The sequence below is a fragment of the Triturus cristatus genome, chromosome 4_2 (assembly GCF_964204655.1).
Source record: "Triturus cristatus chromosome 4_2, aTriCri1.1, whole genome shotgun sequence".
Lineage (NCBI taxonomy): Eukaryota > Metazoa > Chordata > Amphibia > Caudata > Salamandridae > Triturus > Triturus cristatus.
In genome coordinates, this window is record NC_140586.1 from 647004841 (window position 1) to 647028729 (window position 23889).

The 23889-nt window shown below is 41.6% G+C and overlaps 1 protein-coding gene across 8 annotated transcripts in view; it reads right to left on the reverse strand.

The window, feature by feature from the left end:
• DNAJC6 (DnaJ heat shock protein family (Hsp40) member C6) overlaps nucleotides 1-23889 on the reverse strand; it is a 416470-nt gene that overhangs the window by 31625 nt on the left and 360956 nt on the right. For 6 of the 8 annotated variants that reach the window (XM_085602365.1, XM_085602364.1, XM_085602361.1 and 3 more), the window contains 3 exons: nucleotides 20342-20476; nucleotides 17953-18216; nucleotides 12017-12165 (listed from right to left, as the gene is read on the reverse strand). In XM_085602365.1, coding sequence (XP_085458491.1) covers nucleotides 12017-12165; nucleotides 17953-18216; nucleotides 20342-20476 — 548 coding nt within the window. The remainder of the gene's footprint in view (nucleotides 1-12016; nucleotides 12166-17952; nucleotides 18217-20341; nucleotides 20477-23889) is intronic. The other 2 variants (XM_085602363.1, XM_085602362.1) reach the window with 1 other exon arrangement.

A 23889-nucleotide genomic window follows, 5' to 3' on the forward strand; every position in this document is an offset into this window, starting at 1 on the left:
AATGCGGGATACCAATCATCATTGTTATGGGAGCCCACCTAGGTGTTGTTTATATATAATTTTGTCTAGAGTCACTGGTTAGGCAGCAACTGTGGGTGGGTGAGCATAATAGGGGGCAGTGGGGGATTTGAGAAAGGGGTTTTCTTTCTTTCCTCTGCCTTTTTAGGTCGAGCATTCAAGACCTCTTGTATATACTTTAGTATATACTTAAGTGTATGTACTTTGTAGGCTCTGGAGATCAGCCCTAGGACTTGTCTGCTTCGGCTTAGGGACTTTCTTTCTGTTCACCTGCCTCTATTTAACTGTCTTGATAGAAAACAAACAGCAGAGGTCAGTAAAATATCAGAATTGCTTTATGCTGAGGGACTTTGTTTTTTAAAAAGTTTCCTGGCAACTACCTCTGTGTGACTTTGATAGAAAACGACCAGCAGAGGTCAGTTAAATACCAGAATCACTTTAGCATTCTCTAGATTCCAGTCCATAGCAATTGTCTTCCATGAGCACCAGTAGACAATAATATTTTTTTTAAATCTTGTATTTTCAGTGATATAACCACAGAAGGCCCTGATTTTATATTAAAAACGGAGCTTTGGACTATACCATTTCCCGCTGAAAGGCAATATTTCTCTCTATGTGTTCCCATACCTGGCATGTCACGCAGTTTGGTGCTTACTTTCCCTCCATGTTAAAGAACAGTAGAGGTTTCAGCACCCAGGCTAATGTACTGCATAGCTAAATACATATAAGGTCCCAAAGGCGAGACCGATTGCATTGCAAATGCTTGTTTTTTCTTCTTCTGGTTATCAGCACAAAATTAAGCTTTGTAACACCGCACCCAGGCTAATTCACCCCTGCTGGGAGGAGGAAAACTGCTGCTGGTATTTCATGTTTTATTTGAAAATGCTAATAAAAGATATAACCATAATAGGGGGCAGTGCTGCCCGACTTTAAGGGAAGTAAAGAACATAAAGGGTCAACCCATATGAAGTCACTGGGACCTGGGTATGGAACAGTATAAAGGAAAGTGGTCCCAGCATACAGTTCATTCAAAAACAAAACATTGGCATTATTGGAACATAATTTAGACGGATAACTCAAAAAAGTTCGAATGTTATTTAATCACATCGAACACGTAACATTCTTTCAAAATTGAATCAGAAGAATTTTTAAGCAACAATTTGAAAAAGTAAAACACGTGCCCAAGGGAAGGGAGGGGGGTGAGTGAAATAGTGCAGAATTTGGAAGGAAGTGAATACAGTGGTAAAGGTTACTGAATTACACTTAAATTGGACGGCATTTAAGAATCACTGCCGTATTTTGAACGACTTTAAGGGGGCACTATTGTTTTTTTGTGGCCTCAGATAGGGCTGCATACAGTTCATCCCAATCTCTGGAAAATGTGAATTTACAGAGGCCTGGGCCCCCCTCCCTGTGCAATGCTACATTTTCACAGGTCATGAATCTTTTGACAGCTGCTTCCCACCGTTAAATATTCGGCCTGTAGAGGACTTCCGTTGTATAGTTATAGCATGCTTTGTCATTATCAATAATAATAATAATGATACATTCTTTGTGAAGGAATCTCCAGCTAAGGAAGTCAAAAGTCTTCTCCATGTCAATCAATGATACAGCGGCATCAGGCCACAACATAGGGGTAGACTTGCCTATCTTGAACAGCTGCCTTATGTTTTGAGATGCATATGGCCAGGGATGAAGCTATTTTGGTCAGCCTGAACAAGGTGTGGCATATGAGGCAGGAGGATATTAGCTAGAATTGTCCCTAGCTAGAATTATAGCCTACATTCAATATATATATTAAAAGGGGGGTTGATGCACTGACAATTCCTCAGGGGAGTTCCCTAGTTTCAGGAGGGCTGCCACAACTGCCTTTTCAGTTGCAAAGGGGGTGGGATCGGCTTTTAAAATGCTTCAATATATGTTGTGACCAATTTGGTTACTGGTTGATCCACCAATAATGCGTAATACTCCAGAGGTAGGCCATCTGCCCTGGAGACCGGCAGAGATATAGTATTCTTCAGCTCCTGTAAAGAGATTTGACACCGCATTTCTGTTCTGTCCTGGTGCATCAATTTAGGCAATTAAATATCTCTGAGATAGTTATCTATTTGCATACAACTGTTTGTAACAGTTTAAAAGGGCTTTGTTCATGGTTTCTTGAGAGTGCTGCAGAGCCGCCTCAAGGTCAGGGTAGACTCTTGTTTGTCTGGATTAGCTAGCCAGAAATATGCAGATTTATCACCTTCTGTATGCTGGCAAGGCAAATATGCTGCATAGTCCAAGCAATGTTGCCACCAGACTAGAGAAACATGTTCTTCCTCAGTTTTGTGCAAGTCAGTAAAATACATGACATCTGCGACTATCTTATTCTCAAGGTCACGGAGCTGTTTTTCAAGTGCATCAAGCTCCTGGGCAGTTTATCTTCCTAACCCCTAAGCTGTCTGTATGCAATGTCCCCTAAGTGTTACATTAAAGAAGTCCAGAAGCAGTGGAGTGTGAATAGCTTGAGCCCTCATCTTCTTTGAAATAATGTCCTATGAGCTCCCTTACCGATGCGCTGAAAGCCAGATCTTCTAGAGCATCACACCGAAGACTCCATACGGGTATATGTGTTGTGCCTATACCCCAATAACTGTGTAATATCAGTGGGTTTTGATCTGATATGCTATCTCCTAAATATTCAGCTGTGCTAATATCTGATAATAAGCATGGATGACCAATTAAACAATCCATTTGGACATTGTCATGAACTGCAGAGTAATAAGAGTACTCCTGGAGGTTCGGATGTTTATGTCTTGAAAGGACAAATGCTATAACCAATTCATCTGGGCCTTGGCTGTAGTATGCACTTGAGTGTTTGGGAGTTGAGGGTGAGACTGATCTAATTGTACATCCAATACCCCGTTGAAGTTTTCTCCTGTGATAGGTGGTCAGGCCAATTTGCTATTAGTGGGGAGATGATGGGGGAGGAGAGTTTTGGTTGCTCTACGTTTGGTGCATAAATACTACCAAGCAGCAGAGGTCTGCCATCTAGTCTGCCATAGATAAAAATGTATCTGCCATTATCATCTACAATTTGGTTACATATTTCCAACAGGAGCCCAAGCCAGCTTTAAATAAGTGCTTTTCTAGCATATGATAAGTATCCGGTGGATATAACTTGGACCCTCCATTTAGCTTGAATCTTTTCTCCCACTCCGATTGTCTGATGGGCCTCCTGAAGCATTGCCAGGTGTATCCCACTAGAGCTTAGATATGAATATACCTTACATTGCTTAGTTGTAGAGGACATTCACTGGACATTCCAAGTTAAAAACTTATGGGGGTTTAATCCCATTCTCCAACAAAGAAAGAAAGAAGGTCATGAGGCTCAGAGGAAGCCTCTATCCAAATCATGAGTCCAGAAATTAACCTGTGAAGCACCAACCTTTACAAAGCCTTTGCACTCCCTCCCCCAAGGCAGGAACCCCAACTTTCCCTGCCCAGTAAGAAAATAACTGAATCTGTTACTGAGAATCAAACTTAATGCTCTTGCCACACAAGATCACCGGTGAAGGAGAAACTGTGCCATGTTCCAGGAAGGGGGAGTTATGATGCCTGACAAGGAAGACACGGAGGAGCCTAAGAGGTGTAAGATTCACTCCCTACTGGCCCCGCTCAAAGGCTGATGGACATTTGTGATGAGGTGCCTGGGTGCTGCTTCAGTTATCAACCCAGATCAGATTGAACACATATTGCAGTATGCTGTTGAGTCATCATCTTACCCAAACAAACTGGGAGGATGAATCCATCTTTATCATATAAGATATAACCCCCAGCAAATGTAGAATAATTCATCAGCAGTTTTTGGCAATACATTAGGTAAAACTGTAGACTTTTCACTGCTAGAATCCTATCAGTTTTATTACAGGAATCGCGTGTGTCAGAGTTATCAGATGAGTAGGCTGTTGTTGTTTGTCTGAATGTCACCACAGTGGCAACGGCGTCTTACTGATTTTATTGGGCCTGCAAGGGTGAGAGGTGGCCAGGCATGCAAGAGTTTCTGTGGTGCTTCACACCTCATCACTTCATTGAGAGGTGCTGTAAGGATTGTGTTGTGCCAAGAGTGTTAGTCAAGCCTGTCACTCAAACTGCTTAGAAGAAAACAAAAGAAGAGTGTGAAAATAATAGGACTAGTGATTCCTAATAACAAAACTGTTGTGACACTGCAAATCAATCTGAAGTTACTCGTGAACCCTCACTCACCAACATAGTTGGTGACATGCTTCATCATGGGGTTCTCCTGGGGGTACCTTATGTACCTCCAGTGTGCTGCGACGCTATGTTACGGCGGAGCAACAAAATCAGACTAAAAAGATAGTGATTATCAGTGAGAAAAGGTGAAAAAGGTTTTTTAAAATGTCAAGATTCATCCACCAATATATTTAATTAAGATGAAGCTTAGACGTTAAAAACAGTGACGGATGTATAATCCTGACTATTAGTGGGTCAGATACATCCAATGGCGGTCATATTGGTCGACATGTTTCAGCTTCTTATGTATGATTTACAAAGCTTTCATCGGGACCTAACCAGAACAAAAAATACACCAGGGCGGTATAAGCTTACTAAAGCCTACCCTGACCTCAGGTGTTGGAAACCGATACACTCACGGTTATCGTTATGTGCCTTCCGCAATTCCGAAAGGATACCTGTAAGGAAATAGTGACACAAAATGTAACACATCAGCAAGTGACTATCATCTGTGTATTACTGTGTGCCAAAAACAAATTGATGCAATGTCTGGCGTGGATTTTTTTGCGTGGATTAATACACGTGACCCCAATTTGCTATTCACTTACACATTTGATAGCAATGAGATGATATTTCTGGATGTGATTGTGTCCAAGGTCAGTGGGGCGCTACTGACCAGAACATATCACAAACCTACAGCCAAAAACAACCTCCTTACATTTTCAAGCTTTCACCCACGACCGTTACGGGAAAATCTACCGTACGGACAATTTTTACGGATCAGACGTAACTGCAGTAATCTGTCTGATTTCCGTACGCAGTCTAAGGAACTTACAGAGAAACTGCGTCAAAGAGGGTACCCTGATAAGATCTTGGCAGCTAGTTGTAAGAGGGCCAGAAATCAACCACGTGAAAATTTACTACGTGACTATCCTAAACCACCTAAAGACGTTCCACTCACTTGTGTGACAACTTATAATGCCGCCTCCAATGCCATCTCCAAATCCATCAAGAAACACTGGCGTATTTTGGAGAGCAACAACATCAAATGGGATAAACCTTTATTCGCGTATAAAAAGGCCACCAGTTTAAAGGACTCCCTTGTTCACACTAGACCATTGAATTCCAATACGCCCACTGATAGATCTATCCTCAGTGCATGGGGTCTACCACCTGTTGTTGGCCATTTCCCTTGTGGGTCGTGTAGCATTTGCTATCTTACCTCCACAACCAAAACCCTGACCCTTGAAGCAGGGAAAATCTGGACGCAAAGGAGTCACACCAATTGTAATACTGCCGATGTAGTGTATTTAATTACATGTCCTTGCGACCTGAGATATGTGGGGATGACTACGCGTAAGGTGAAGTTACGGATTGGTGAACATCGGAGTAACATCCGATGTAAGAAAAGCACTACGAAACTTTCTACGCTTTAACCACACAGTGGATGATCTGCATTGGACCATTATTGAACAGGCGAATCCAGCGATCCTGTTCGAAAAGGAGCAGCGCTGGATTTACCGTCTTTCTACACATGTGACAGGTCTTAATGATAATATCCCGTGGGGCACGGTTTTGAGACGCAAATGAATCGTCCTAAACTATCACATAGGCCGATTCAATTCTTAGGCTAATTATTGATCATAGCTTTTATGCTCCTTTCAACCTCCATGATGTTGATCAGGACTGCCTACATGTGTGTTGTACTTGATCCCTGTTATTATGAGTTTACTCGTGGTTTTAGCATGGTGGTGATACACTTTACACTATTATGCCGGATGCTAACAATATACTCGGATGTCATTTACAACACGGACTACTTACCAAAATCATCTGATTATTGACCGTCCCGAGTCTGTGATGTGGTTTGTCTTTCTGTTTCCTATCGACGCTTAAAGTTTTAAACATTTCAATCACGAAAGTAACACTCAACGTTCTAGTCTTCTCAGCAGTCCGTTGTTTGTGTTTCTTTCCTTTCTGCCGGAACCGGATATCCGGTCAATATGGAGTTTTCTCCTATTTTAATCGTGATGATCACATTGTCGCTGACTCCAGGCTAGGTGGTTTCGTGTAGGTTTACGAGCCAGGCAGTGGACTTGGAAGATGTGAGTACCATAGACGGTTCTCTTTCCTTTTCTTTTTCTATCGTATGGCTCTTTGTTTAAAGCTGACTTGACGGATTAACTAAGGGGCTTTCGGGTTAATTACATTCTTTCCGTTTGTATCCCCGACAGTTGTCCTGTAGTCCCGCCGCCCACCTTTTGCCTAAGGAGCACAGCACCTTTTTTACACATGTGAGTGCCTTATTTTCGTTTGGTCATGAGTGCCTTTTTATCGTAATCAAACTGGTTGGGGATTTTCCCGCTAACTCGTTGGTCAAAGTGTCCAATTGAGGAGTTCCCTAAATTGAGGTTGGAATTTGTAATTTAAAATGTAATTAGCATTTATGATTGTCTCAGTCGCACACGATGTTAGAGTACAGCCGGTGGGAATAACGAAATTCAATGGATCTTCTTGTTCCACGCCAGACATTGCATAAATTTGTTTTTGGCACACAGTAATACACAGATGATAGTCACTTGCTGATGTGTTACATTTTGTGTCACTATTTCCTTACAGGTATCCTTTCGGAATTGCGGAAGGCACATAACGAGAACCGTGAGTGTATCGGTTTCCAACACCTGAGGTCAGGGTAGGCTTTAGTAAGCTTATACCACCCTGGTGTATTTTTTGTTCTGGTTAGGTCCTGATGAAAGCTTTGTAAATCATACATAAGAAGCTGAAACATGTCGACCAATATGACCGCCATTGGATGTATCTGACCCACTAATAGTCAGGATTATACATCCGTCACTGTTTTTAACGTCTAAGCTTCATCTTAATTAAATATATTGGTGGATGAATCTTGACATTTTAAAAAACCTTTTTCACCTTTTCTCACTGATAATCACTATCTTTTTAGTCTGATTTTGTTGCTCCGCCGTAACATAGCGTCGCAGCACACTGGAGGTACATAAGGTACCCCCAGGAGAACCCCATGATGAAGCATGTCACCAACTATGTTGGTGAGTGAGGGTTCACGAGTAACTTCAGATTGATTTGCAGTGTCACACAGTTTTGTTATTAGGAATCACTAGTCCTATTATTTTCACACTCTTCCTTTGTTTTCTTCTGATTATTATAGGGGGACTAAGAGTGTGGCTTGACCCTCTCTCTCTTGTTGTTTGAAATTACTCAAACTGCTTAGCCCAGTCCCAGGCCTCTTTAGGTTCATTGAAAAAAAATGTCTGTTGGTTAATAATGACCTTCAGCTTTGAGGGTTACAGGAGTGCATATAGTAAGCCTATCACTCGAATCTTTCATTTAACCTCTGTGAAGCTGGTTCTGTGTTGTTGCATCGCAAGAGTATAACCTGGAAATATCATGACCTTTCAAGAGCCCACTTCAAAATGTCCTTCTGGGTGGGCCTGCTGAATTATTACACCCCTGTCTCCATGATAGAGGATCCTTGCCACTACCGGTCTGGGAGTGGCCCCAGGTAGGGGTGGTCTTGCAGGGACAGGAGGCGGGCCCTCTCCACTGTCTATCAGACTGAGAGCTCTAGTGGGGAAACAGTCTTAGACAGCTAGTTCTCTATATTATTAGTGGGGTGTCATCCTCTGCACTCTCAGGCAGACCAATAATGCGGACATTGTTTCATCAAGCTCTTCCCTCAATGTCTTCTGCATGACCTTCCAAAAACGCATGGGAGTGGCCACCTCTTGCAATTGTTGCCGGTGATTTGATGTCTGAGGCTGAAGTGTGGTGTCCGTGTTTCACACTTTGCCGGATAACTTGTGCTGATCCTCTTTGAGGATGCATATATCTCTAGCGTTGCTGGTGGTGGGTCCATTGTTTCTGTCAATCTCAAAGGGTCAGGCTTGAACGTAGGCATGATGACATCTTCACTGGCCATGCAGAGCTTTGGAATGGCCCATCGTGATGTGAGGCACCAGCCTGCCTCGCCCAGTCAGAGACAGAGGAGGCAATCTGTGAGGCTAAAGGAGATACCCTATACTGGATGTACGAGCAGCTGTAATGCATCCTGTATTGTATCCTCAAAGACATGCAGACAGGGTGAAATGTAAATGTAAATGTAAATGTCAAGGTACTTATAGACCTTGCGGTGTCGCCTTTTGCGGTTTCCTGGCACTGATACTCATACCGCTGTGGAACCCCTCCTGGCTTTCCCTGTGAAGTGTCCACTCCTGGGCACCCCCAGGGTGAAGCCAGGCATCCTTAGCGCTGTTGGGGCCGGTGTGGAGGCTAAGCAAGCTATTGCCCAGAGTTGCAGCGTGGGGCCCGTGATTAGAATAGGCACCGAGGCGAGAATAGACAGGTCCGAGGAAATTGAGCCCGAGCCCCGCCGAGGCGGGAATCGAACCCTGGTCCCTGGCCAGAACTCTGCTTCAGGGTCTGCCGCTCTAACCATTGAGGGTGGATCCTTTAGTGTCAGGTTAAGGTCCTGTTCAAGTGCCCAGCTAAAAATAAGTAGTGAGCATGAACTGTTGGTAAGTAAAAAAAAATAGCGACCTGAATATTATTGCTCTCAGTGTAATTTGGACTCATACAGACCCCTACACAGCGTAGTCTACTACTAGAGACAATTTTCAGTCCCATGGTCAAAGAATCAGATCCATCAATTTGCCTGATCATTAAAGATGGAGGAAAAAGACACCGGGAAAGGTCACTCCTATCATTACTCAGATGGCCATCTCTGTCAGGGCCTAAAAGGGAATCCAAGAATGCAGGGCCGAGGTTAAGTCCCACGGCAGAGTTTGTGTTTGTTCCAATCAGGAATGGTTAACAGGCGCGGTGTAAAAACATCTTCATCCTCCCAGGTGACTGAGCTTAGGCTCCACAAGGGTGTGGGTGGAGGAGGCACAATCAAGGGGTGATCCAGAGGCCAGGAACTTCACCAGTAATGTTTAAGCAAGGTTAAAGAGGGACCCCTTCTCCCAATAGCCCTCAGCACTCAATCTACTGTGGGATCATCTCAGAGTCCTGAAGGCCTTGGGGTATGGTTATTTGCCCATCTGCTTCCTCAGGAGCCTTTTCTGGGGTGCTTCAGGGGACATAGCAGAGCACAAGGGCAGAGCAGCACTTATGCCCTGGGAGTAAGTTTAGGGAGTGCATGATATAACAGGGCCTTACCCATAATCTTGCTCCCAGTACCACAAGCTTATTCCCTCAAGGGGGAAGGAGGTACCCACCTCAAAGTGGTTCATCATTTTTTGACCTTCTGTTATGCGTATCCATCAGATTTTGTCCTTCTATAATGGGTATCTGACTAGATGGTCAGAAACATCTGCATTTTGCTTTATTCTAATCTTGTTTAAAAAACTTTTTTCTGTATCCAAATACTGCATTTATCTCCTTTCCCTACATTGTAGTGTGTTCCCTTTCTTATCATTCCCCAATGGTATCACAACATCAATATGTTTATCCAATTTTGCATTGATTTTGTGAATGCAGTCTACTTAGGACTCCTTGCTTTGCATATTCAACAATTCTGATGAGCGCATACTGAGCAGCAAATGAAATATGTAAGTACGAAGGTAATTTAATGTGTGTAATCAACGCAGGTTTTGACTAATAGAAGATCAACTTTACTCTGGATGCACTGTGTCACACAATTGTTTTGGTTGGGTGCAGGGAATAACAGATTGCACTACCATGATTTTCAACGGCGGGGTCTATAACATGAAACTATCAGAACCTTTTCACCACACACAAAGCTATATGTCTCAAGATGCTATTGCTGCTTCAAATGTGGCTATAGAATGTCAATAAACTGACTATAAGTGCTAACATATGAAGTAATGATAGAAAAATCTCTCATAATTGCAATTGTTTAAATGATAATTAAAAAATAATAAAGGTACGATTTATATGTTACATATAAAATACTTGAACATGAACATGTTTATTCGTTAAACAATTTAGAAATGTAAGAGTTACATAAAATAAATAACATAGCGTTCTTTGTATCATTGTTGGTATAGCAAAGGAGACATCAAACACAGCATTAAAGGGTGTCTTCACAGGCAGCCTGCAAAATAAACCACTTTACAAGTTGCACCCAAAAATGTTTGTTTACTATGCGTCACTAGATAGCTTGTTTATTTAACCAAAATGACCTCTACGTTCATCAATGAATTGGAGACAAATTGCATCTTCTAATCATGAAAAGCAATTAAAGATCAGAAATGTATAAGATGTTGAACTGAGACCATATCAAGGTATGGAACACTACATAGAAATTATGGTGATAGAATAATTGTCACTTTTTTGTCCTAACCTGATTGAGGCACTTAGAGTTATGTATGATGAATAGAGATAGAGCAAATGCTGCGCCTGATTTGTAATAGCGACTTTGCAAACAAATAGGAGAATATTGATACTCAGCTAAACGGTGCGGAACAGAATTTCACATTATATTAGACTGTCAACGCTTTCATATTTACATTTTAGAGTGCAATGTGTTTGTAGCAGATGTGCAACTTCCTGACGTTCATGATTAGACTCAAGTTTGAACATTTTTTTTATTACTGTGTAATTGTTTAATAGAAAGGTTGCACAGTTGAACATTGTTGTGTATTGTAATGTCCATTAAGCCCAATACAACAAGTAATTCATGTGGTAAATAGTGGTTGGCTGGTGACAAATAGATCATCAGTTTTGGGACAGAGGAAGTTGGAGTTAGTAGTGACAAGTGCTATTTTGATACCTTTCAGAAATTGACAGTCCATGTTGTCAATGAGATCATTTTGGGGACAGTAGCATCTGTTAGTTGGGCAGAACCAGACTTACTGAGGTATAGTATTGTTGACAATTAAGTTATTTAGATAACACTAAATATGAATGTGTGTGCAATGTAGTAGAGACCACAATGGAGATCATACAACCACTACAAAGAGCATTTTGATAGACGTTTGAAGACTTTCTGGTTTTGACAAGCACAGGTTTATTTGTGTGGCAGTGCTGGCACAAACTGTATTGTAGTAGGTATGTATAGTAAGCAGTGAGTCTCTCTAGTGCCTTCTCCTTATTCAAGGTTAGGTGGGCCAGCCCCAAACTACTGCGGCATTGGAGGCATGGTCTGTGATATGTAGCTGCATGCCATCCCCATGAAGGATTTCCTGTTGAAGTGTGGGCCTTTCTTTACCAAAAGAGGTTCCTTTCACAAGGGAGTCACGCTTTCAGCGAAAACGCTCTGCCCAGTCTGTCATGCCATAGCTTTATGATGAATTGGCCCACATCTTTTATTTTTAGAAAAAACAAACCACCAAAGCAGAGGTTTGTCTTTAAAATGCATAGAATAAACATTCTTGAAGCATGTGGGAGATTCAACCAGCACATAGGGTGCACACAATGTAGTTTCCTCCTGCTTTACATGGTTGTCCCAAGCAAGAAAAACGTAGTGGAAATGGCATGACAGCCAAACGCTAAATACAAAAGACCACCTGGTATTATTGGCCTATTTTGGCAGGTGCCCTGCTCTGTGGGTTCCCACAGTGGCAGAGCTGGCATTGTCTCCACTGTCAGAGAAAGCAACATCTCACATCTTCTGAATGAGGCAAGTAATACATACGTTTAGTTTAATAAGGACCTCTACATGAAGCTCATATGACTACTATTGTGGAATTGTCTTCTTTGAGTGTCTACTTAGTGCATTATCATAGTTTTACTGCATTGTTTCGTCTTCAGAAAAAAGATCACTTACTTTTAACTTTTCAGGATCCATGTCTTTTGCCATTTCCTCTTTTCTCATTTCAGCTATCGTTCTGGGACCTTTTCTGTCTTTGTGTGCACTGAAGCCTTGACTGGACAGTAGGTCTTCAAAATTGTCAGTCGTCCCTTTATGTGCTGAATCTTCAAAATCAGAAAAGTTCTATAAATATATTTGAATATTTTATATGCATACCATTTATCATTAACAAACACTTTTTTGTTTAAGTTTCAAAGTTCAGAGACATATTCATCATTATTACAGTAACATGTAACATGGTAATAAAAGGATATAGTTGTACAGTAGCATGCTAGCACATCCAGCGTCGGTCTGTGTCAGTCCCAAAGTTAAGCAGCTCATACATATGCACATCATGTCCGTCATGCAGTAACAATTTATAAGAGAAAGCTTCACTAAACAACAACATCCCAAGAAAACCATGATTCAGCCTACTACAAGTGTAATTCCCCCCAAGAGACCTTGTCAGCTGCACTCTTTCACACTTTAGTGGCCTTTCTATGTGTTCCTGTGTGATGTGGGAGCCGTCGCTTCCATAAAGACGTCCTCTCAGTTCATCTGAGAGCCCTCGCCAGCTGCCCGGTCCTTGTTCCCTATTAATTGTCATACTGTTTACGCCCACTCCCCGAGGTCTTCCTCTACCCTGTCATTCATGTGAACCTGCTTAAGGCCGATCTCTTCCACGAGCGCACATTCCTGCATGTCCTTCTGCCATTTGTCCACTGTGGGGCAGGCACTGGCCACCCAGCGAATCACCATGTGTCTGATGCCCAGTAGGAAGCCCAGTTTTGCAAATTTATATTGCATCACTCTGTTCTTGGGTCAGGGGATCAAGCGCAGTATGCAATGTTTGATCATGAGCTAGATGTCTACCACCGTCGCCCTCTTCAGTTTCTCAGCCATATTCTCCCAATATATCCGAAACATCCTATATGTCCAGGGTACAAAATGCAGCACCTGCTTCGTGGCACCTGGGGCACTCGGAGGGCCATCTTGCAGGGGTCATGTATGTCCGGTGGAGGAAGTGAAAGTGTGTGATTTTGAACTTGGCGATCCTTGCAACCTCCTGAACCTGCGCACAGGCCAGTGTCCATTCTGCAGTTGTGAGCAAGGTTTCTAAGTTGGTTTTCAATGATGATCGTGCCTCGATCTATGGTGTTGGATGGACACCTGCCAGGGCCTGATATAATCTAACTCAGTAATTCACAAACTGTGGACCACGGACCCACTAGGGGTCCATGACACGTTTCGCAGCCAGCAGTTTTAAGGGCACTGCAAAGTTCCTTGTATATTCAGCAGCTTTTGAGCAACAATAAAAGTGTCAAGACAACTCTGGTGATTAATGTAACTGTTAGATGGAAATGGGAGTTTTGTCCAGTGGCAGCTTTGACTCATCTAAAGTACTGCAGATGGTTAACATGCCTGCTGCAAAGAACGTGTACCGTGCATTTAAAAAAACAATATTTTATGTACATAGCTCAGTGAGTTACTGCTTTTGTCACAGAGATTCTGCTTTTACTGTGCAGTTCATAAGTTATAATCGTGATCTAGCACAGTGAGCTATAAACTGCCATAAAAGAGATGCATGCAAACAGCATGGTACAAGTTAGTAAGTTTTATTCTTTTCCTAGTCTTTCATTACCCTGATGCTGCTAAAAGAGGTTTGTTTGGGTAGAAATAAATAAATCTTATTAAAGTCAATGCTAACCACTGTGTTATGTTCTGAATCCTGAGTTTGTAGTTCTTCAGACCAAGCACTCTTTAAAATCCCTACCAGTATGGATGACATGTGAACCCTGCACCTTGTAGTCCTGTTTGCCCTATGTAACATTTTCTATACACTGATTTACACACGTATAAGTCATTGTCTCTGCATGTGTGTGATGTAAAGTGCTCTGACACCCTACACTGGTATGAGAGGTGCCATGAATAAATGAAATACATGTGACAGAGGGGCTTTGGAGAGATAAGAGGCACTGTTGGAGGGTGATACCAAGGGAATCATATAAGAGCCACCAACAAAGATTGTTGTATCCTGGTGCACTATAAGGCCATCATTTACTATGCTTTAAAAGATAATACAATTCAATATATAATGACAAATGTGTTGTAGAATGCACCATTGTTTCCCTACTTTTCTTGGGGGCGGGGGGGAGAGCCCACTTTGTAGTAGTCAGGCTCACTTGCTGCACTTGGTGTGCAACATACAGGGACTGGTCTGACATTTGCCAAGGCTGCTTTGGGTTTCCAATCTGGCCCTGTCAGGAGCCTTGTACCGCAAAACAAAACCGAACATTGAAAAGTCCCAGAGGTGCAGAATAAATCTTCCCATTAAAACATGTTCAATCTAAAATAATAAAATCTTTATGAATGCAAGTATTTGTTTGGTGTTCATGTTTATGTATTTTATGCAAATTACTGTTTTAATGTTTGAAATTTAAATAGTACAAACTGTTTGGGGGTCCCCGGCTTCCAGTAATGACTCAATGGAGGTCCTCAGACGTCAAAAGTTTGGGAACCACTGATCTACCTATCAATTGTCTCCCCTGGCTGCCCTCCAACATTATCTCCAGGGCCTGGGACACCGGTGGTGCCCTCGTGAAGTCCGTCCAGCTCTCCCTGGCAGTGTGTGCCAGCTTCACGAACTGCAGGAACTGCCAAGCTGAAACCCCAAAGCTCTCCACGGTCTTCTTGAATGTAAAGAACGTTACTGCAGGATCAAGGTCCCCCAAATGAAGGCAGCCCCCAGCCGTTCAGTCACACATTCATTACTTGCGAGATCTGTCGAAATGGCTGCAGCCAGTCCTGTGGGAGGAATCTGCTAAGCGTTTGACGGCGAAAGGATCCGGCAACTCACCCTGTCTCACGCTGCCGCAACCAGTGACACCACCTCCAACACACTGGCCGGTTGTCTGCGGCCTCTCATAAGACATAAAGGGAGTACCTTCAACTCCACCAAGCCCCTCAGGAGTGGCATTCCCCAGCTAGGCTCTGTTAATACCATTGCACCGCATGCTGCAGTTGTGATGCCATATAGTAAAGTTCAAGATCTGGGAGGCCAATCCCCCACTCCACTCTGCTCAGTTTGAATATCTCCAGTCTGGCCCTATATCATCTTCCAGCCCATATTAGGGATATTCAGAGTTTGTCGAGGTCCTGGAATATAGAGCAGGGGGATTGGGTGTGACATATTGTGGAGTACATGGAGGCTTCGGGGCAACAGAACCATTTTGGCCAGGGCAACCTGCCCGATTATGGAGAGTAGAGGCGTATTCCAAAAGTCAACAGAGGAGAATAGTTCCCTCACTATCCTTTCCATGTTGTGCCGGTTGTACTGGGGCACATCGTTCATCACCCAGATACCAAGGTAGCGGAAAGCGTACGTTCTCAGGTGATCCCCATCAGGAGCAGCGCCTCTCCGGGGTGCCAGTCAAGGTCGCACAGAGGTACAGTACCATCTTCTGTCTATTCACCCACAGACCAGACACATCTCCGGATGTGGCCAATTTCTGGAACATAATCGGGAGAGACTCTTTTGGACTGGCCAGCTACTCCAGCATGTCATCCAAATACATGGATGTACATGCATCATCTCAACCACCTTCATACGCCAAGGGTGCAAGGTGTGTCACAGCCTCATAGCCAAAGGCTCCACCGCGAAGGCGAAGAGCATCGGGGTCAAGGAGCATCCCTGCCTCATGTCTCACTCAATAGACCACTGTGGCAAGGCAACCTTCTGGTGCTGAGTCACGCTGTGGGCACCATATACAAGAGCCTCACCCACTTGAGGAATTGCCGTTCAAAACCCATCTTGGTCAGGACCTCAAACATATACAGCCAGCTGAGGCTGTCAAAGGCCTTATCTGTGTCTAAGGCAACGAAGGACCAATTCCAGTTGGCATTTTCCGTAGTGTATAGCACATGTCTGAGGTGCCACTGGTTCCTCAATGTGTTCCACCCATGGATAAACCCACACTGGTCCTCATGCACTAGTGCCAACCTCCATCTACACCTCTAGGAGGTGGTCCGCAAGAATGTCTGAGTTGATCTGGTAGAATTCAGGGGGAAAACCATTGCTTCCGGGCGTCTTCACTGTTGCTAGGCCCTTGATGGCAGTGAGCACCTCCTCTCGTGTTACCTCAGCTTCCAGTCCCACCCTGGCCTCCGTCGGGAGCGTCAGAATGGGAATTGCAGGCAGGAAATTTGTGACCTGCTTTTTATTGTTACCCGGGTGCCTCTTGTATAGGGTCGACAAGTATGTTGACAACTCTAGGTTTATGCCTGTTTATGTCACCAGTCTCGTTCCAAATTTATGAAGGTGACAGATACAAGAAAAGAATACCTCCAGAGTCAAAGCCAGCATCAACCCGATCTTCATTGACAATTCTGCTGAAGTCAACAGCACAGAATTGGATGAAGCACCTACTAATGATCCTCTCCCAAAGGCACTCATTAATAAAATTGATAAAACACATGAATAGCACAAAATTCCTTTCCTAATGATATGATAGCACATGTTTTCCGGCCAAACTCTAGCATGAGCTTGACAAAAAAAATCATTTTGATTCTTAAGAGTCGTATGACCTCCAATAAAGGGTGTAAAATGAACTGCTGTGATAAATGACATGTAAAATATCATAACTAACATACCCATCCCACAAGAGCCCTGTACAGTATTCCGACAACATGTGCTCAAGTTCATGCTGCGCATAGTTACATCGAGGAACGACAAAAAAGGAACTTACAACATTACTGTTAGATGTAGTTAGGGAAATCCCCATGAATAAATGGCATGACAAGTGCTAAATTTAACACCCCTTTCTGCCTGAGAAGATAGAAGGAAAAAAATACTCCATCCCATGTCCATACACAAATGTGGTTATTGAATAGGCTTGCACCATCAATGAGACTCCGAAAGCAAAGTATCTTTACAAGATAATTCCCAATTTGTTTGTGACTGCAATTTTACAGTGCCATAAAGACTGATTTGCATATGGCTGGGCCCAAACTGAGGTGGCAGGGTGGGCGAAAAACAATGATTTGGGTTACAGCACAAAGTGCTTGCCAGGGGCTGCGATTAACTCAAGCATTCCATCCATCACTTTGTTTTTGATGCTCCCAGCAATTTTACAGGCGCTAATTCTCTATGGGTTTGTAATACGCGTTAAACAGTCACTTCTCCCATCCCTTGTGTATTGTTCTAACTTTTAATTTCTATCTACTCAAGCCATAGGTTTTCACTTTTCAGTCGTTTAAGTTCCTAATGTTTTGTTACAAAGTTTGGTTTAACATTTTCTGATGGAATAAAGGCAGATAGGCATAAGTATGTTTACCTAAAAAAAAAATCAATAGAATATATGATCAATGCTTCTATCACATTTTTTCAAATGAATTAGGTAGAAGTACAATATCTTCTGGAATGGGATGAAGACAGTTTTAGTCAAGGTTCCAAGACTTTACTGCCAGGCGAGCAAAATCACAAGTTGTGTCAACCAAATTATGTCCTTGGTAAAAGAAGTGGGCTAACATTGAGAACACAAGGAGATGTAATCTTTAGCCCTCACAAAGCGTGGTCCTTCTGGTATATCTGCAGTAATGTGTCCAAAAATATTTTTTAAAAACATGATGTGTATGAAATAGCTATGCTAGCAAGATAGCTCAGTGTGTTACATGAGTCTTGCTGGCATGTGTTGAAGAGCATGCGTCTTGCTGGCATGTGCTGAAAAGCAATAATCAATAGTCCTCTTCCTATTCTCCTCTCATTCATATTATTTTTATTATTCTTACACAATATTGGCCTCAAAGTGATCTCTCACACACATACACAATTTTAGTAATACTATATTTTGTTGGAAAAACTGTGATTTCAGGGACAAATCCCCCACTATTACACATTATTGCCTGCTCCTTACCAAGATTAGTTGTGCTTTTACGATGATCATTCTGCCCACTGGGCATGGCAGTAAAACTAACATTGTAGTTTGGTCTATTCTGTGGGGAAGAGTGAGGTGCATTCTGCTGCGGCTTTGGCTGGGATTGTGGCCAAGAAAAGCCTGTACTCGGCTGCCAACCTCCACCTCCTGGCTGAGGTGACGGTCTTTGGGGAGAGCTCAGAGGCGGAAATCCTCCACCCATTCCAGTTGGTGTGGTGGGGCGACTGCTAAACGACTGACCACCTATTAAAAATACAAAAATAGAAGTTACCCTTTAAACTTAAATTATGAAACCAGTCATCAGTTTGAATTGTACAAAAAACGTGCTACCATCTACTTTCGGTCAAATTGGCCTTCTACTATAGTTCAAACTGAATAGCATTAGTACTTTTCACTCATCTTATTAAATTAACTGTCAGAATATGTTTCTCAGCAATCTGTGTTACATTTCCTACCTCTTTGACCAATGTGAGTTGTTATTGTGTATATGTTAGCATTATTAAAAAGTATGTATTATACAACAAATGACAAATACTTTACAACAAAACATCATTCAATAGCAACTAGACCTGCATCAAATTTAAATTATGCTGCCATATTTTGCGTAATTTGGGGAATTTCAGGTAGCGCTTATTCTGTAAAATTTTTGAAATCCGCATAATTACATGTCATTAGTGGCAAAAACTTAAGGGCGCACATGCAATTTGTAGTGCAAATTTCTTGCAAATGCAAAAAAAAACGGAAGGCTGGTTGTTCACGATTCTTTTGTTTAAATGCATAGTAGTATAAAAAATTCTTGAGAGGGAGCCTTGAAAATCAAGGGAAGTATTTTGCTCCGATCCGGTAACAAACACGACGGAGAGAAAACAGCGGAATTTAGACTCGCTGCCAAAAATAGAAGAGGATTTTAATATTTCTTCGTGGTGTGGGAATTTCGGACCATAAACGAAGGGAGAAACAGTGTATGAAAAATAAGCCCCCAAGAATCACGGAAAGATAAATTGCAACAAGCTATCCGAGAATTTATAAGGGCAAATCGAAGGAGAGTTGGTGTTTATCTCACTATCTATAAGAGCCAGGAGCAAACAGAAAAATCCCCCTACACCAAGGAAAAACAATAATTGTGGTGGGAGACAGAATTATGTGGTCTTGACAAAGATGGTAATATCATTGTAAGCCATCGAAACGCGTCGATGCTGTGGATTAGCACAATCAAAGAATCAATACAGATCAAATTATATACTGATTTATCCATGTAGAACAAGCTGTATTTTAGAGCTCATTTTGATGTGCACTTGTAAAGAAAAGCAATTGGATCTTACATGTTGTGTCTGTCTCCATGTTATGCTGGTCATAATTGGGTTATATTGTTTCATATGACTGAGATTGAACTGATTTGTACTGTATGAAGTTTTTAACATACTTGATGTGATATATTATGAAATGTTTTAGGATTGTGTATGTTTTATAATGATAAACATGTTTTTTAATTAAATAAAAAAAAACCTTATATAGAACGCCTCTTTCAGACATAGTACTTCATGCTCTCAGAAATTGTGTGATCAAGGGAATTCTCTCTGTTTGTTGGTCTAAATGCATAGTCGTGCCAAAAATTGACGCAGTCGCATTTTCACTAAAACTGAGCGCAGAGTGAAGTATTTGCTCATCACATAATTAGGAGTAATTTTGTGTATTTTTACAACAATTTTGTATAATTATGTGTAAGACAATTAGGCAAATTTAGCAAAACTCTAATAACAGCGCATATCCAAAAAAAGAAATTATGCTAGAGCCATAGTGATGTCATAGATAACTTCAAGGTACAGGTCATATGTATTATTATCAGATGTCATCAATGTCATTTGTGGTGTCATCTGTCACATCATGATGAGTCCATGATGACTGTATTTGGGCTGCGAGTTGCGGTTTGGCTGGCTACATTTACTGATCAATTTGAGTGAGCTGTTGTGTATATATTACATTAATTAAGTTGGCTAATATTGAGTTATGGCTTCTTTTGTTCATAAGACATTGAAAGTATTTAAAAAAAATTAGAAAATTCACATTGAAAACATAAATATATCTCCAAATGTATAGCCATATTGATGCCCATCACCCAGTCCCTAACTTCATTGCTTCTCATGGTTTATCTGGCTACTTTGACCCTTTTTGCTTCATATTTGACCACCTCAAACTTTCTTCAATATCATCTTATTAGTTATATCTAGCTCCATCAAATTCGCAAATCATCGATGTTGCAAATTATGTTCCATCTGGACAAACTATTCTTGAATCACAATCTCTCATTCATGCTGCTCTCTTCACAATGCCCCAGATATTCATGTGACAATTTGTTTTTTTATATAACCTGTTAGGTTTGTACCAAGTGTCCCCAGATCAGCAAAAGGATCCAAATGTTGTGGCTTAGATTGATGAGTTGGAGTGTTATGTACAGACCCAGTGGGACTAGTAGCAGCAGATCTGCTTCTCCCAGCTAGACCTCCTGCGAAGAAAAAGGGCATTTGTATAAATATTTATTCACTAGCACATGAGTTATCACACTATTTATAAAGGTGCTGGCCAGAATTAAATACAGTTTATACATCATGTGGAAAATTAAAACATGTAAAAAAGTAAACTTCGAGAGATAATATAATTCAGTAAACATAGTTATCTAATGATTATGACATTCTTGGCTGATTTACAGAAACAATTACCTCTATGACCATGTTCTCATATTTTAGTAAAGTTCTAAATATATACAACCCACAAAATAAGGATAGCTCAATTTTATCCCCTAAATGATGTCTAATGTGTGTGATACAATGCAAATCACAAACATATATGAATTCATGCAAGTAGGTAGGATACGGCTCTCAAGTGAAGCACTAGCTCCTGTGAGAACATAAGGTATTGTCTGTCATGCTTCCCAGATGTGCTCTTCCAAACCATGTAGAGAAGCAGGGGCCTGGGACCTTTGGTGCTATGCTCTGAATCCTGCCTTCCCTGAGGAACGTTTCCAGACTGGTCCATCCCGAATTGCTCCAAGAAGACCACATGAATTTAGCCATAAACCTACTTGTCTGCACCTTCCATGGTCCAGCCCCATGCCCTCCTGCCACCGTCCCTGGTACTTCTTATGAGTGATCATGGGTGATTAGGGGAGGGGGATATCCTCAAACAAGATATTTTCATAGCAAGTCAGGTAGAATTTCCACTACACTCAGAAGAAGCATGCAAAAATCAAGCCAACATTTCGCTACCAAAATTCACTCAACTAAGTAAGAATTCACCCACACTTCTCCAGAAGGTCCACTAACAAAATTTGGGGGATGGAATGTTTTCTTCTGAAAACATACTTATCTTAGTTTGATATGGTGCAATCTGTCTTGAGGCAGAACACCTACAGTATACGCTTGGCCAGTGTTGTTTAAACAAAATTTTTAATTGCATCCTTTAAAAGGAAGTTGAATATCCTAGTCTGCTCAAAAAGATGATTGTCTGGTGCAATTACTCTTGAGTAAAATCAAAAGTGGAGCAGTGGTAATAAAGAGGAATTTCTTGGTAAAGCAGATGACCCCTAGCCAGGCTTTTGTAAAGCTTTGAGGGCCCAAGTAAAACACAAGGTGAAAGTGCTGGTCTCCTATAACAAATCTCAGGTATCTGCTTTGCCCTTTGCAAGTTGATACATGGAAGCACGTTTCCAGGAGACCTATTGATACCAAGCAGTCCTTCAACTACAAGGTTTGTAGAATCTGATGCAGGGCTATTGTCACAAACTTTTCTTGAAAAAGGTGTTTAAGAAATGTAATCCAAAATTAGATGTAATGTCCTCCTTTTCTCTGTATCAGAAAGTATCTGGAGTGACATCCGTGTCTCTCTCTAACAGGTGCACTTTCTGTGTTGCACTTTTGCTCGTCAAGATTGACTTTTTCATCAAAATATGCGAGCAAGGGAAAATCTGAGAGCGGGACAGATGGTGGTCTCTTTAAATAAAGGAGAGAGAGAATCACCAATCATACTATCTGTAGAAATGCTGGACGAAGTTATACCCAACTGGAATAAAAGAAAATACAATGCCTAACCTCCATTGGGATGAACCATGCTCTCAAAGGAGTTGCGGGGTTATGGGGTTGGAAGATGATGAGGGCTATAATTGCCAGATACAATCTGTGCGAAAAGATCAGATTTTGGCTGATCTGTGAGCATAGGTATATCAATTGTTTTACTGCTTTCTTAATGACCGAGACAAATTGAGTAGGCTCATCAGTGGAGGGGAACTTAAGAATCGTAACATTTGTCTCAGAAAAAATTAGAATAGTCAACCTGTTGCTTTCTGCAGTTCAATGTACATGCTAGGATTTGAGTGCATTTGAGGCTGCTGATTATCCACCTGATTGTCATCTTGAAATGGGACATAACTAGAAAACCCTGAGCATTTATGCAAAGATTTAGGTCTGATGATCATCCTCATCAGAGGTACCTCCTGCTTTTGGATAGAACAAGATGACCTCTTTCTAGCTGTTTTAAATATATGGTCCACTACATAGGCTTTATCAATATCTCTGGTGTGGAAGCCATCATTGATAACTACATCTTAAAATGCCAGCATCAGTGACAGTAGTGTGAGCATCTTAAGGTCTCTTTAACGTGCTTCAGAATCAACTTTGTTGTCAGGATTTTATCATTGGAGATGAGCTCGCTGCAGCAATAACAAAATCAACCTGCACTGATGTTGAAAAAAGCACTAGCTTGAGTGCACTTCAATTGGTGGATAAGAAAGAGGGGCAACGTTGGTTTGTCAAAAGGTTCAGTACAGTGTTCTGCAGCACCAGATGAGGGAATACATACTTATTCTAGGGGAATCTGCATAAAAATTGGAAATGGGCCCACAAACGTCTCCAATTCTTTTTCCCTGAAATTGAGAGGATCACTTTGTTTTTTTGTTTTTTTGTGTGCATTTTTCCAATACACAGTTTTGAAATGGTGCATCAGATTTCAAAGGGGTTTTCTATCCCTCTTTCAGAGTGGCCAGTACAAGATTGTCCTCCCATTCACCTGTTGCTTTGAGATGTATCTCAAAACATGTCACTCAGTGAGGTGTGAAACACTTTTTATAAGCAATCTGAAGAGGGAGAGCAGGAGAGATTCACACACATTTGTTGGTGACAGCTTGAAGCCAGATGTTTCAGTGAAGACACTCAAGAGGACAAACCTTGATCACAATTGTAAAAACAAAATGGGTCACATCTTGGGGGGGGGGGCATGCTGGTCCAGGACTGTCATGTTCTGGAGTAAAGCTGGGCACTGATGACCCTCCATGGCTATAGAGTCAGAGACATCTAATCTAGGGCCTGAACAAAGGGTTCATTTGAGAAATGTGCAGGAGTGCATCTGCAGGAGTCAGTGGCTGTAGAAAAAGAAATGTACTAAGGGCTCATGACAATATGACAAAGTTTATGAAAATAGTTACATCAATTCTAATGCTAGTAGTAGAGGGTGATAATATAGGACAGTAGGTCTTGAAATGTGGTGATATGCAGGGGGAGAAGAGTCAAGAGAATAAGAAAGATTTGCACATTCATCTGAACTATGTGATTCATCATGGGTTTCAGGACTGAGCCTATGGAAATCTTAAAAATATTAGGACATACTCTGTACAGATCAAGCAATAGTTTTAGTAGTTCCCTCTCATCAATAGAGTTCCTACATGAATATTAAGTGTGTACCAAGTTTATTACCAGCGCATATATAACTAGAACAAACTAAACTTAATTAACAAATAAAGGGGTATGATTTTATGTGTGTTGGAAAATTAAATCCCATCTCTATGACGTATTTTATGTGAGCAGTACGAGACGTAAGCTGAAGAATAGAATATTGAAGCATCTACTTGATGGGATCAATTTAGACTGG